The 15159-nt window shown below is 44.4% G+C and overlaps 1 protein-coding gene across 16 annotated transcripts in view; it reads left to right on the forward strand.

Annotated features, from left to right (window-relative positions):
- DTNB (dystrobrevin beta) overlaps positions 1–15159 on the forward strand; it is a 192365-nt gene that overhangs the window by 84056 nt on the left and 93150 nt on the right. For 14 of the 16 annotated variants that reach the window (XM_068679116.1, XM_068679115.1, XM_068679126.1 and 11 more), the window contains one exon: positions 1992–2069. In XM_068679116.1, the coding sequence (XP_068535217.1) occupies positions 1992–2069 (78 nt within the window). Of the gene's footprint in view, positions 1–1991; positions 2070–5563; positions 5669–15159 lie in introns of all 16 variants that reach the window. The other 2 variants (XR_011095494.1, XM_068679128.1) reach the window with 1 other exon arrangement.

Here is a 15159-nt window from a genome sequence, read left to right on the forward strand (position 1 = left end):
TAAAATGGATCGTGTGAAAACACAGCGATCCCTTTATGCATCTCGTGGCCACGAGCACGCTGTGCCCTGCTGGCAGTGCCGTGCTTGCGTCCTGGGCGTCTTGGGAATGGCTGCTGAGAGCTTGCAGAACCCCTCCACCGAAATGTGGTGCCCTGGGTTAATGCCAATCATTTTGGGGTTAATTTCACATACCCGAAAATGATTATCAGTAAGGAGGTGGCATTTATTGTGTGTCTGATTTTCCCTCCCAAAGCAAACAAAGCAAAACCCAACAGCCCGCTTCATTGCTAATGCACGCAAAAGCCACGAGCCAATAGTTGTTGCTGAAAAATGCAGTTTTTGTCACAAAAGCTTGTTGGTTTAGGTGTTTGTCTGACAGCAGCCCAGATTGTTTTCATATTCGCCTAGCAGGAGAATGCAAAGTCGGTAAGTGAATCCTTAGGGAAAAAGAGGAACTTTGAACTGTAGCTGTGGGCTGAACGTTTCTGATGCTCAGTCAAGAGGTAAATAAGGGGATAAAGGGACAAAGAGGGAGACACTGTTAATTACCTGCTTATTAGCAGAGGATGCATTTGTATGTTCACTCACAGCATTAATAGATTCCAGATGTACCTCAGCACGTCACGGCCATCAGGTTACCAAGTTTCCAGTGTGTTATAATTGCATTTCTGCTTTTTTGTACAGTACGAAGTTCTTTTCCCAAAGCAGCAGATTCAGTAAATATCTTATGACCAGGGCATTTCTCAGTATAATGTTGTATTTTAGAATAACCTGAACGTTGAAACATACAGCATAATTATTTCTGGGCTAATCTGTCTGGAGTGGGGATTGAGACCTGAAGTGCTTTTGTGTCTAACCCAAGATGGAGAAAGAACGCAGAAAGACCTGCGAGGAATGTGAGCTTTGTGATTTTACCTCTTTGGCAGCAGGTGATTCTTATACGTGTTTGGTTCTCCAGATTGGTGGGCTCTGAAAGCTACTGAATGAAATAAGCTGAGTCCTAAGCCAGTTCCTAGTATTTAGAAATCCCGAACAGAAGCAGGGTCACTGCAGCAGGCACCAGGAACGGCAGGGAATCCAAAAACTGCAAGAGCTCTGTTAGGACAGATGTGTTCTGTGATGCTGCATTGTATACAAAGTTTGCAAGAATTAATCTCAACTGTAAATCCAAGTGTCAGTGAGCAGTAAGATGATGGCAAAGAGAAAACGGAAGATTTTAGGGCTGCGTTTTCAAAAAAAATATGCAGAGAAATGCGGCGTTTTTCTCTGTTACAACCTGTACGAGACATTTTGTCTAACATGCAAACTGAGCTGCTGTCTGCGCATGGGCAGCTCTGCGTGTCTCTGGAAGTCTCCTTCTAAAGGATGGGAGGTGTGCTCAGAGGCTAAATGCCAGCAAACACTGACTCTGCGGTGGCAGCTCCTGCAGGTCGTCCCCCCCGACTCGAGCAGAGCTGCCAGGGGGTGCCCCGGGCACGTCACTCCCCTCCCACACCCTGCCTGCCCATCAGAAAACTTCCAGGGCTTTAAAAAGAGCAAATATGGGAACATCATCCCGTGGTTCTGTGGTTGGGGTGGTAAGGAACACGAAGTGCTCTGTTGGGTTCTTCCAACTAACGGGAAATTTTCTCATTAGAAATCAAAGTCAAGCAGGTGCTGTGGTTGTTGTATAATTGATGGCTTATTGTAATGAGTCATTGCCTCGTTTCTTTAAACGTTTCAAATAATTCCCCTAATCTGAATGGTTCCTACATCTGCTTGAAGTATTAGACAATACCAAAGGTCAGCTATTTGATCACAAATGTTAGTTTTACCTTCGTTTTAAATTTACACGTGAATTGTGAAAGCTAGTTAGAATAGAGCAGTTCAGTGCCTTTCTGCTGTTCTTTGACCTGATATTGTCACAGAAAACAGTGGTGTCCTTTTCCCTTTTTTTTTTCTTTTCTTTTTGTTCTTTAAATCACTAACTGGAATAAATACTTTTATTTTAGTCCTCCTCGACCTCTGACGAATATGAACGATACCATGGTGACCCACATGTCCTCTGGAGCACCTACACCAACAAAAAGGTACGTGTGCTTTGCGATGGTTATTGGTTGTTTCTGTGAGAGGTTTTATATATATATATATGCATATATATATAGATTTTGATGGATTTTGTATCACTAGGACTTTTCTAACGTGTTTCAAGTAACGCTGCTAGTTCAAAGGATGTATACAGCATCCATTAAAGCAGGAATTGTTTTGCAGTGTCTCTTTGTGGTCTCTCCAAATAGTGATTTGCTTTTATTGCAATAGATGTTGTGAGTGTGACTGAAGAAATATCTAAACAGAACTAAAGAGATTTTTGTTGTTCTTATTAAATAGAGCATTACTTTCAAAGCTGTTCTGAGAAAGGCTGGTCTTGTTGTATCATAGGCTCCAGTGCTTACAAAGCAGAGGAATTCTGTTTCTGCCTGAGACATTTCACATAATGAGTTTACTTTGTTGGCTTTATTAATGCTTGTTCTCCACACCAAACTGTTTCGCTGCCAAAGTTCTTTAGTTGCCCACGTCTAGTAGAGGCATTTATGTTGAATTTGTGTTTACGTTTACTTATTTTCATATATGGAAATTATTGTGTAAGTGTACGTATGTAAATACAAAATACACTGTTGAATCAGTTTGCACTTTTCTTTCTTGGTAAATTACGCTAGGGAGAATAGCAAGGTGCTTCACTGAAGACTTAACTTGTCCAAAGCTGTGAATGAGTAAGTGTTCCCTGCAGGGAAAGAGAAACGGAACTGAAAAAATGTTCCTAAACTTTAATGACAAGCTGGCACTAAAGAGTAAGACAAATCCCTCATTTTCAGCAACAGGGTTAAGCAAAGGTCCATGTACTTTCCTTCTGTTTTGCGAGACAAAAAAGTGAGTTGTATGTGCAGTTTTGAGCTGGCTACGATGGAATTTAAAAATCTGTTTCTAAATCACACAATTCAGCGTGTACAACCTGCATACAACGTGCAGTGCAGTGTACGATTCAAATTCCCTTTGTGCTGAACTAGAAGTGAGGAGGCTGAGGGTGGGCAATTCCCAGAGTCTGCTTCACGGGGTGTTTGTGTAGACAGTCCTTCAGCAACACGACCCGGGGCGTTTTCTCATTTATTGGGTTGCAGGCAACTTGAGGGCAAGGTCTCTTCCATTCTGTCTTTGCTTTTAGCCTCTGCCTGAGGTCTGAGTCTGGTCGCTGTGGTGCAGACAATTGTCTTCAGTCTCTGTCAGAGAAGATCCTGCTTTAGGCACACATGTCCTGCCTAAACATTTCCTTGAAACATTTCAGAGCCTGCCAGGTTCTGCACCCTCTTCATCCTCTTTATAAGGTGCTACAGAACGAAGTGGTCGAGCCCTCTGCCAGTTGGGACCCAGGGGCAGCAGTTAGTTTGGGCAGTGAGCACCTAGTTCCTTAGTTTCTACTTCTTTGTCTAACCAACTTTTCCCATGTTCTTAATCCAAATTGGACAATTCACATTTTAAAAGTCTCTAATTCCACAGTCACCGAGACTTTCTCTCCTGTATGGTAGGCTGTGTTCTGACTTCCCAGTGTTTCACTCTTCCCAGTACAAGATCAGTTTCTGTGCTGGTCTGTGGGAACAGTAGGTGCCTTTTTGTCTCACGGAGCCCTGTAGTCCTAGTAACCATTAGTTCGTCTGCATTATATTTAAAAATCTGATCTGGAAGAAGAGGACAGAGTGAAACTTGAGCCACGATGACCCACAGCAAGTACCCGGGTTTCTTTCTCTGGGAATGCCAGGAGACAGACTGGTGCAAAATATCTGCAGGGTGGCCTCTGATGGAGGGCACGGAGCAGTCCTCCACAGATGAGTTTTTCAGTTGCCTCTTCAGTTCGAACACATGTGAACAAATATTTTGTTACTGAAAAAGCAAATGAGAAGATGAAACCAGTATTAGCTTTGCTGCCAAGTACCAATGCTGATCCCAAAGTACACTTCACCTAAAGAAACACATCTTTTTCCTAACATCCAGAAACTTGGTCTTTCACATCACCGTCATCTGCCAGCTATGCTGCTGTTCTCCTGTTCTCTCCCCTGTGGAGAGGGCCTGGCTTACCCCTTCCCTTAATCTGAGAAAGAAGGTGCCAAAGAAAATGCTAGGAAGATACCATACCCGGCTTTCATCCAGAATAAGAAGAGGGCCAGCTATTACCACCTGGCCTTCAGCTGTTTTCTTGGCCACATAGACCTTACAACACACTGCTGAGATAAGGATTAGTGCAATATCACTTCTGTGGGGGATAAGGAAGGGAAAGAAAATTGACAGCTCAGGGTAAGTAGGTATTAGTAAGTAAAGTGATATTTAATATAAATACTAATTGGCTTATGACAAGACCTCTACATTGTCAGGTATTCTCAGGGTACAAGAATTTCATGTTCCTGTCAACCATGATGACAGATAGCAGATGCTTCAGTAAGATTATAAGCAGTAAGTCATTAAGTCAAGTTAGTAAGTCAAATTTTGCTCGTGGCTTTTGCTTTTACTCCCATCTTGCAGCACTCATTGGTTCACTGCCTGAGTTGTAGCATTTATAGAGACCACTACTTCAGAAATCCGGCACCCACTAATGAGTTCTACAATTCAATTATGAGCTGTTTAAGAAAACTCTTATGTTTTAAAATTCTCCTTCTTCATGCTATTGAAGCCACCTGCTTCTAGTCTAAGAATCCTAGTTAAAAGTCAACTTAATTTTTCCTTCCAAATTGAATCGTGCTTGTTAGCCTTCTCATCTTCTTTCAGTGTTTCTTTTTGATGTGGGATGACCAAAACTGCACCAAACTGCACCTACTAACCAAGCCTGAGCCCACTTTGCTGTCCTAGACCCATAATCTTTTCCTTGTGTGATTTGCAGGGATCCACGTAGCACTTGTGGACAGAGGCACACAAAGGCACACAACTAATGAAATCTTCCTCTTCCCTGATGTGGGCATAGATATGCGTAGATCTGGATTTGGTCACAGGAATCCCAAAAATGCCGATTATAGAAACTGCAGCGACCAAGCAAAACATAAATAGCTATTCAACAATGCTACCAAGACTAGTATTTTGACTAATGAGGACATGATAGAATCAGCAACACAGGGCTCTGACACACTTTGGCTTTGAGCATTTTTTATTATTTTTTTTTTTATAAAGGAGCAAGATGTGTTCCAGAACCGGTCTTTAGAAATCCATAAATCATCTTACTTTCAAGCATCTTCTTCTGTCAGGCATCACAAGAACTCACAAGCAGCAAATCTGCGGCAGATGTCATCATCTGTGATCTCCATTCCCATTTTAGTACCTGCCTTTTACCAAGATCCTGGCTCTTCCCTCTTCTAGGATCCCTCTTCCAAAATTATGAAAGGTTACTTCATCTAGCAGATTCTGCAGGAGTTCATGGGAACAGGCTTCTTCTCTCTGTGCTTGCTTATTCCAGAGAAGGAACGGGGTATTTATCTTTTCCTGGACCTGGGGGGAAAGGAAACGCTGCCTCAGGTTCAGGTAGTAATGTTTGCCTCCATCATTCCAGCTCTTCAGGCTCTCAGCTTGCAGGACGCACACTTCTCCATAACCACTCCACAAGCCCATGGGGATGTACCTGAGGCTCGCAGTGGGACCCAAACACATCTAACAGGTATTGTCACTCAGACTCTGCTCAGTGCCTTTGTTCTTTGCAAAACACCTAGCTGTGGTGGCTGTGTAGAGCTGTCAAGTCTAATCAGGGTGTGTTTGTTTTTAATTACATCGTAATGAGAAGTAAAAGTCTTCATCGGAGCTTCTCAGGTTGTTCAGCTGAGGATCTGGAAGGAGTGATCAGTGAAAGCCGTTTCAGACTGTATCATTTGTATGGTCCAAGCCATTTCCATCTCTGCAAGGCTAGCCTGCTAGCATTACTGCGTTGTACTACACTGAAAAGTGCTTCTAAAGTAGCATAGATTATCTTAATCGGGCCTGTGTCCACTCACACTGAAGAAATGCTGCATGCCAGGTTTTACTTGGTGCTGCCAAAACTTTGGCTCAGGTCAAGTATACACATTTTGGAAAGAATATGGAAACGCTGCAAAATGAATTAGAAGAGAGCTGTAGAAAACCTACAAGCTGGAAATGCAATGCTAGAAGAGCATTATTCGGAAGTCAGAGATGTGATTTGATCTCTAGCTTACAAATGTTTATGCATGGCAATATGTCCAGTAGCCAGGTTTCTTTCTAGCCTTGCACAGACGGGCATTTCGAGATCCACTGACTTCTGCATAACCTCTGCACGCAGCCAGCTAAATATCTGGCTGCAGAATTTGTGGGCTTAGTCGTAGGCACGACAGCTAAAACACTTGGCTCTTGCTTCAGCTTGAGGAGGACTCCGCTTGTCTCAGCATATGCCCATCCACGCCTGGTACCGAATTTCTGAGCATCTGAGACTTTTAGCACGCTGACTGAGCCACTGAATACATCGAAGCATTGCTGAGTCATTTATCCTCTAGTTTGTCAGAGACTTCAAGCAGATGTCTGTGTCGTCTTTGTGTTCTGCATTCCTTTGAACCTGGAAAATTTACAGGTGCCTGCAGTTAGTAATAGAGTGAGTTAAGGCAGGAGAAACATTTTTTCCCCTTTGAAAATTTCTTGTATTTCTATTTTGTCAGTTCACACGTGTCTGGTTACAGCATTTTCCCCCAAGATTTATCAGTTACTTTTGCTTAGGTTAATCCCAGATGTAAAAGGAAGGGTCTTGTTTCCCTGGCTGGAGGCACGGCCACAAATTTGGCAGAGTCACAGATTTCCTTGTGCAAGCCGAGTGGCCTTCTTAGCTGCATCTTCACGTGCTGAAGCTGGTCAAAATGGTCACATTTCAGAGAGCTGGCTTCTTTTGGAAAACCAAAAAAACTTATTCCTATTGTAAACCTATTTTTTCTTATGTCCTATCTTAATAGTTTATGCACCTGGAGTAAATTTGGGGTATAAATGTTAGAAGTAACTTCTAGCGTACTGTTTGCCTGCCTGTGGAGACAAAATTGTCCTGAAAAGTAGCAAAGTAGCAGCAAATGCAGTATCCTACCTAAGTCCTTTCCATTAGGAGGAGCGGATGTTTACACCTTTTTGGCAGATGTTTACATCTTCATCAAACTTTCTTCTTTCCAGCTAATACGTTCTGGCTTCTGACAGCAGGCTTACCCAAGAGTAAGGGTTTTGGGTTCACTTTGCTTTCTTTCCCCAAAAGATGGAGCAAATGTGGATTAATTTATTTCAAGGGACAGTTGAAAGGACCAATAACTGGATTGCTATACATGATTTTGTTTAAAACAGAAAACTTCTGGAATTTTTAATCACATCCACACCCCTAATGATACCCGTTAGGACACTGCTGCTCATAGAGTTTCTGGTAGATAAAACCAACACAGAACCTGTGCTTCCTACTAATATTTTTAATAGCAAGGTGGGTACCAATGTGGCCCTACGGGCTGTGGACAGTCCCACACCACGCTGGTGACCTGAAGCTCGTGTTGGTTCACATCTCAGGCTTCTGGTGTGACACTTGTGGTGGGCAGGGTGCCTGCCCCGCCAGCCCTCGGCTCCCCCAGGGCGCAGCGATCGCTGCTGTTTTGTCATCCCCTCCACCAGAGACATGAAAATAACCAACCTTTGACAACTGCTTTGTTGGGACTCAGACTGAGCTGAAAGAGCAGCATTTTAATGCCTGAGCTTGTTTTTTCATAAGCTAAAAAGTGAAAAACAAGCAAACCAAAGGAGCTCTCATCAAGCGCTGCTCTTCAGTCCGCGCACATCTCCGAGGGAAGCCTTCCTCGTTCCCAGCCTCCTCATCCTCTGCTTTCGGTGGGAAAAGAGCCAGAGGGGCAGTGAACTCTGCAGATCCCAGGACTTCTGTAGCTAAATTTTGCAAGAGGCAAGGAGCTTTCTGTGGTCTGTAAAATGCTGCAGACAGAATGAGGTCAGAGAAAGTTTTTCCTGTTAAGCGGGAAGTTCTGGCAGCAGCAATGTAGCTATGGTCACTCGTGGCTTTGGATTATTTTCACGTTTAGGTATGTAATGCTACAATTTTGTTATTTTTCATCTTTCAGAATGTAAGTTTCCAAATTTAAAAAAAAAAAAAGAAAACACTGATTTAATGGCATGTTTACATTTGATGGCATCGTATCAGGTGTGGGAGGCGATTGTTTGGTGCGTTTATCAGGTGAAACATTTACAAACGGAAAATTTGGAAGCAATCTTGTCTATATTTGTTGCCTATGATACAACAAAACAGTATTTCTCTGATCTTTACAGCCAATGAACCTTTCTAAATAGAAGGAGAGGATTATGTCTCTTCTGTTAGACTAGGCCAAACCTGTTAAATAAATATGTTTTGTCCTTCAGCTGATTTATTTTATGTGATTCAGGGATAGATTTTTTTCTTTCTGTTGTGGTCAGTGTGCACTATTCTTCCCTCAGTCATTCTGTTCCCAGTCAGCCAGTCCCTCAGGTAGGTTAATTCCCCTCTTTAATACCCCTCAGCCTCCGCTGTTTTCTCAGCAGCCATCTCTCTGCAGGTCACGCAGCATCTTTTACCTTGCAGATCTAGGTTAGAATTTAAATGCGTCGTATTTTACTCTCGTTGGTGTATGTAGCATGTGAAATACGGATGGATCATTCTCTGCCTCTTCCTAAAAAGGCTTGTGCGTGTGTCTGTTGTCCCTGTAAGCCCTATAAATGTGTAAGAGCGACAATCACCTCAACTGCTTGCCTGCCTGCAGCAGAGGCGTTTCCTCCTGAGCTGCTTGCAGCAGGCTCCCTGCACAGCTCATGTGCACAAAAACTCTGCTGGAGTGCGGCCGAGCAGCCCCAATGCTGCCGTCCCCGTTAAGAGGAGAGCACTCCAGCAGTGCCTGTTCCCTCCATGCTGCCTGTAAAGGGAGTGCATTCTGCTAGCTCATGCTCATAGCCCTCCCGTAACGAGTGTTCAGGGAGGCAAACGTTTCTCCTTTGGACTGCGAAAGGCCTTTAAAATATAAGTGCTTTTAAACAACCTAGCTTATTAACGTCACTAGGTTTGCTACCTGTAATAACAAAATATTGCATCTGCTTTTTCTGATTTCTACAGCTAAGGAGCTCGGAGACTATAGACATCTACATTTGGATAGGAGAATCGTGTTCTTACCGTCTAAAAACAAAACTATTTTCAGCTTTAAAACTAAAGTGGAGAGGGATATGAGACCTATACAATATTCAGAACCAGTCCTTCTTCCTAAGAGATTGTATTTCCACTAACTCCAATTTGGATTTTTTTTTTTCAGTCTTCTTCTCCTAAGGTCCCTGATTATCCGCTCTTTGTAGTCCTTCGCCCTCTTTCTACCTTTATTTTTGTTTGTCATTATTTCCCTCTGCTGCCTCCAGTGCCGTTGATTAGCATCCTGAGTTCTGTCCTGCTGTGGGTTTGCAGATGGTGCATGACTGAGCAGTTTCCAGATTTTTGATCAGACCTCCACAAACCTTCCTGCCATCAGCTCAGCATTGATATCTGTGTCATTGATGTCGTTCTTTGTTTAGTCCTGTAACCCAGAGTGATTTTTATTTGCTTGGCTCGCTTAATTTATCTTCTGACAGTTTCCAATGTACCTTTTCTCTCCTTTGTTCCCATGTCCACGTATATCTCTCCAACATTTCCTTCTAGCTGTCCAGTCAGCAATTCCACCTGAAAGTGACTGAAACTACTGTTACTGCCCATTCTGCCATTTGTCTTGGACAGGTGTAGTACATTCATTTTTTTTTTCATTTTCTGCTTCTAGAGGTGTGTGACATCTAGAGACCCTAGCGCCGTTCTAGCTGTAGAGCCTTGCCACGGAAAGCTGGCAGCCTGTGGGCAGCCGCAGGTGCTCTTGCCCAAGGAAGATTTGGCAACACCCCGAAACCAGCCACAAGAGAAAGGGACAGCAAAGAGGAAGGAAGGATGAGGACAAGAGTCAGCATAATGAATCAGTCTATGAGTTCAAGCAAGGAGTCATGTGTTTCAGTCCTTACTATTTAAACTGGTATTTAGATGTCTACAGGCATTTATTTTTAACCTGTGGTTTAAAATCCTTGGGCTGCAGTTGTGAGTCTGTGGGATGTGGGTTTTGAGGAAGATGCATTAGGTGAGAGTGTGGGGAGCTTGATGGGGTGGAAGAAACAGTTGAAAGCATCAGCAAGGGAAATAGTCGGGAGATAGATTCGCTGCTCTTAAGTGAGTGTAATTTAAAATTCCAGATAACAGGGAAGTGTGTGAATAAAATATAAAAGACATCTTTGTTTTGGGGCCTCGTTAGAGAAGATGCTTCTCTCTCTCTTGGCATGGAGCTGGTCTGGGGCTGTTGCAGAAGGCGGAGGGTTTGCAGGTACCGTGCTCTGCAGCCTCATCCTGGCAGCCAGCGACTGCCTCGTGGTGCTGCTGTGTCGGAACAGGCACGGAGACACAGGGCCTGCGGGCAAGATAGCTGTGATTAATCCTGATGCTGCTTTAATGGGGTCTTCTAACCTACCTCTGCTGTGAAACGTTTGGTCTACCTTTAAACTGCCTCTCACCCCAGCTGCTTGCATCCTTTCTGTAGCTTTTTGCTTCCTCAAGCAGCGCTTCTCCAGGTTATCGTGTGCTGCCTCTGGAGTAATATTTCCCTGTCCAGTTCTTCCTCCCTCCAGTTCACAATGGATTTTCCAGTAACATTTTTGCAATCTAGCTGCTGTCACAGGTTTGTTGGGTCCAACAGAGTGGCATGGGTACAAACACTGTGCAAGGAAAGGGAACAGGGAACGAGACGGCCCCATCAGCATCACCCAGCAGGCAGAGCAGGTCCAGAGTATGGCGCTCCAGCTAAGGGCTTGGATTTGTTCTGTCGCCTTTCTCATCACGTTCAAATCCTTCATTTCTTCCTCAGTTCTTTTTTTTTTTACTCCATTTTGCCTACACTTATTTTTTTCTAGACACAACGGACTGGCCGAGGCTGGGACCTTTGGTCTGTCTGGTCCCACACCTGCAGCCTCATTAGGAAACCTGTGCCAGTGTTTTTACCAACCTCAGAGTTAATAAAAAAAATAATAAAAAAAAATATACTTTTTTTTTTTTAATTCAGATTGAATTTTAAATTTTGAGCCTCATGCTCCAGGCCCAGCAGCCCCAGCTCTTGCAGCCTCTCCTCACAGCCTGGGCTCTCCCCGCTGGGCCCAGGTCTCTGTGCTGGGAGCCCAGGACTGGTCCCAGTGCTCCAGGCGCAGCCTCACCAGCACCCAGCGGAGGGGCAGGATCCCCTCCCTACCCTGCTGTGATACTGATGCTTTCATTTTTGTTCAAGTCTTTGGTTTTCTTACTTGCACGTGTTTGGTGATGTGTGGACAGACACATGACAGACACACTCTCCTCATTCAGAACCTCTTCAGACTGGCTGACCATTCAGACTGGTCTTGCTGAGCCCTCTCTTCCCTGGGCCTGTTAAGATTTTGATTTATTTTTCTTTCCCCAAGTAACTTAGCAGCAGCATACATATTCAGACAGCTTTTATCACTGCTGTCTTTCTGAATCCACTTTGCTGGCAGTTCATTCCTCCCTTCCTGTATCTGCTTTAAATTCAAGTTTTACCAGATAATGCTTTTTTTTTTTATCCCTGTGTTCTCTGCCTTAATGATGAGCATCCAGCAGGCAGCTGGTGTTGGACTGGTTTCCTGTTACGTTTCCCTGCATAATCGTGTGATTTTCATCTTAGATACAGGTCCCATCAGCCTTCCTGCATATGATAGCTGGAGGGTAGGGGTCTGAAGAAATTAAAAGGCTGTTTGCAGTTTTCAAGTAATGCGGTGGTTTCCCAGTGACTTTAAATCTTGAAGACAGATTACATCACTGTCTGAACAGCGTGCTGGAGGTCAGTCAGAAATATGGCTTTGATTCAGAAATTACTGTGCTAAATTTCATTTCTGTTTTATGCAGAGAGTGGTGGTAATTATCCTTTTTGACCTTAACATCTATTTAAATCAATCATGGGAGAAAATAACGTGGCAGAAAACAAGAGATCCATCTCGATTATGTGCTGGCAGCTCTTCCTGAAAGCTCTTTCCTTACGGAGTGGCCAGAGCAGCAGCGTGCAATTTCATAAGGATTTGCAAAGTTGTGAGCCATGACATTAGAAACTTGCAGGGATTTCTTGCTGTAAATTTCAGGATTTTTTAATAGATTGTCTACTTTACTTGGCTTCCCTGGTAAGTTTTCAGAAGAGAGATTAATTTAAGACACCAAACGCATCATTTAAATACTTCATTAATTTATTGAGCTCCTTATAAAGCCTCAGAGCCAAGAGTTACTGCATAAAGCTTGACAAGCAGCGCTTCAGACATCAGGCTCTACATGGCTTGGAGGAATGATTACTCATAAAAAGGGTCACACGTTTTTCTAATAACCTGGGAGTGGAGGTTGTTCTCTGGCTCTTTTCCTCAGCCTGCCAGAGTTCCTCTCCAGCTGTAGAGGAGCCAGCCAGCCCTGCAAGCCCCGTGCTCCTCAAGGCGCAGGTACGTGCCGCAGCCACAAGGTACCCGGCCAAAACCTTTCCAGCAGGACCAGAGGAAGCGTCCTGCTGCTCAGAGCAGCTTTGTGCCCATTCCTCCGACCTCGTTCTGCCTTCCAACTTAATCTCGCTTCCCTTTCTCCCCCAGAAGGAGCACGTTAGCTTTATTTCTTGCTGCCTTTTGACTGTTGCTTTGCATGGTGTCTGTTTTTGTGTATGGTGGCTGTCGCTATACGGAAAGTGTGAGAAACGTGCTGCAAGTTCCATTTCAATTCAGTCACAGCTTGTGGCTAACGTGGGGATGAATAGGTGTTACTTTATCCTGAATACCATCTTCTGAAAACTAAAGGATTCTATGTTTATAGCATAATTTTGGGTTTCTGCTACCAGACTTGGATCATTTTTTAAAAAAGTAGAACGAGAGGAGCCCTTGGTGTGTCTGACTGCTGTCCGACCAAGTTAAGGCCAGGTGCAATTCTGGAGGATGTCTAAAAATTGTCTTGGAAGCTGTAGATACGAATCAAAGAGTAGGGTAAATACAAAGCTGTTTTGTAAAGGAGATTTTTCGACAGTGAACTTCCCCAGACTTCAGGTTTTAAAGAAATTTGTAGAGGGACACAGCCATGGCTGTGCTGGTGACAGAGCTGCCCCGAGTGCTCCTCTCCCCTGGTTGCTTGCTCCCGTGACAGCCAGCTTTGCCTGTGGTTGTACCAGCACTGCTGGCCAGGACCATTCCCTGTGCAGTCAATCCCTGGTCTGGGATTGTTTCATTTATTAAAAAAAGGCGAAAAGGAGGGAGGGTGGCGTGGTGGTGTCAAGAGGTGGCATTGCTGCTTCCCCGTGCTTGGGCTGCGTAAGCGTGTAAGTATTTTTGCTGAAATACGTGTCTGAAGGTGGAAGGAATACCTTCAGGTTCCTGAATATGTTATAAAACAATCACTCCGTACTCACGTAGACGGGGGATAAAAATAGTTGACACGTCTATGTTGAGAACAAATCGTGTCAAAGAATGGAAATTGGATGGTACCGGGTGGGTGGGTGGCCTCAGGAAGGAGGGGGAAGCATTAATTTAAAACGCGTTGACTCATGAAGCTTTTGACACTCTCCCATATGGTATTTTCATAAATAAACTAGTTAAATGTGGACTGGTTGAAACTACTGTTAAGTGGGTGCAACAGCAGTTGAAAAATCACAGTCGGAGAAAGAAAATATCAATATTTTCCTACCAAAGCGGGAGCACGTGTCAGGTAGGATCCCACAGGGGTCTGTGCCGGGTTCAGCCTTACTCAGTTTATTTCTTGACAGTTTGCATGATGAAATAGGGACACGTGTACATAAATTCTGTACCGACGCTATGGAAATTCTTCAGAGGGCAAGCTTCTAATTCAGAACGGTCCTGTAAATCAATAAGATGAAATGAGTAAAGACAGCTTCAAGCGACAGAAAATAAAATAAAAAGCATGAATAAGAAGCAGAGAATGGCAGACCAGACAGGCCTATTGTTGAACAGTATCTGGGGAATTATAACGGATTAGAAGCTGAATGCAAATGAACAAAATTACCGCAAAAAGAGCAAATAGTGTGGCTGGGGGGTGCTGTAAAAGGCGAGCCGTATCTAGCACTCCTGAGACAATTACTCGGTTGGTTCTTGGGTAGCAGGGGCTTGGCACCCGATGTGCTTTAGGGCAGCGTATGCTAAGGAGGCTGCAGACACACTGCATGTCCTGGAATGACCGACAGCAGTGCCTGGAGAAATGTCCCCTGGGGCAGCCCTGGGGGGCGAGGGGCTGGCGGGAGGGCACAGGCACCGGGTTTGGTTCTTGGGAATGGAGATTCCAGGATGGGGTGGAAGCTGCAGGTGCAGAGCTGTGTTAAGTTCTGCTGATACGTTTAGACCAGGTTATGGGGGACAGCAGCACCCTTTAGGAACAGTTTAGGCAAGCATCTGCTGTCTCATCCATTTGATATCCCCATTGAGGAGAGGGGTGGACTGCACACCCCCAGGTGTACTTCCTATTTGACAGATGTAAATTAATTAAACGTGTGCCAAGCTGCAGAGCCATTCTGATTTTCTTCAATGTAGTCTCTGCCTTGGTGTTTTGTGTGGAACAGCTTCACCAGGAGACCAAACGTCCACCTTGTGTTCATTAGCAAGGGGATCCCAGGATCCCGGAGTGGTTCAGGCTGCCAGGTCCCGCCCCAGTGCCACCCCCTGCCATGGGCAAGACCCCTGCCCCCAGCCCCATCCAGCCTGGCCTTGTAGGACTGGAGACCTCAGGATATAGGAGATGTGACTCCAGGTCCCTGCTGGCAGAAGAGAAACCTCTAAACTGTGGCTGCCGTGGTGTGGGCGAGTCGTAGGGAAGGGCAGGGATGCAGTGCTGTTCTGGGCACTGCTATTGCTGGTTCTGTGGTTATCTTGTTGTTTCTGTAGCTTTTATTGTTGAGGCATGACAGTAAAACACTTCACAAATGTCAGAATAAACAGCATTAAGTTCCTAAGGCTTTGTTACTCTCATTTTGCTTCGAGTTACTCAGCAAATCCTGTTCGGATTCATGATTGGCTTGGGCTACTCCAGAGCTGCCCTTTGGCATCAGGTGCTTTGAAAACAAA

Source organism: Anas acuta, chromosome 3 (assembly GCF_963932015.1).
Source record: "Anas acuta chromosome 3, bAnaAcu1.1, whole genome shotgun sequence".
NCBI lineage: Eukaryota > Metazoa > Chordata > Aves > Anseriformes > Anatidae > Anas > Anas acuta.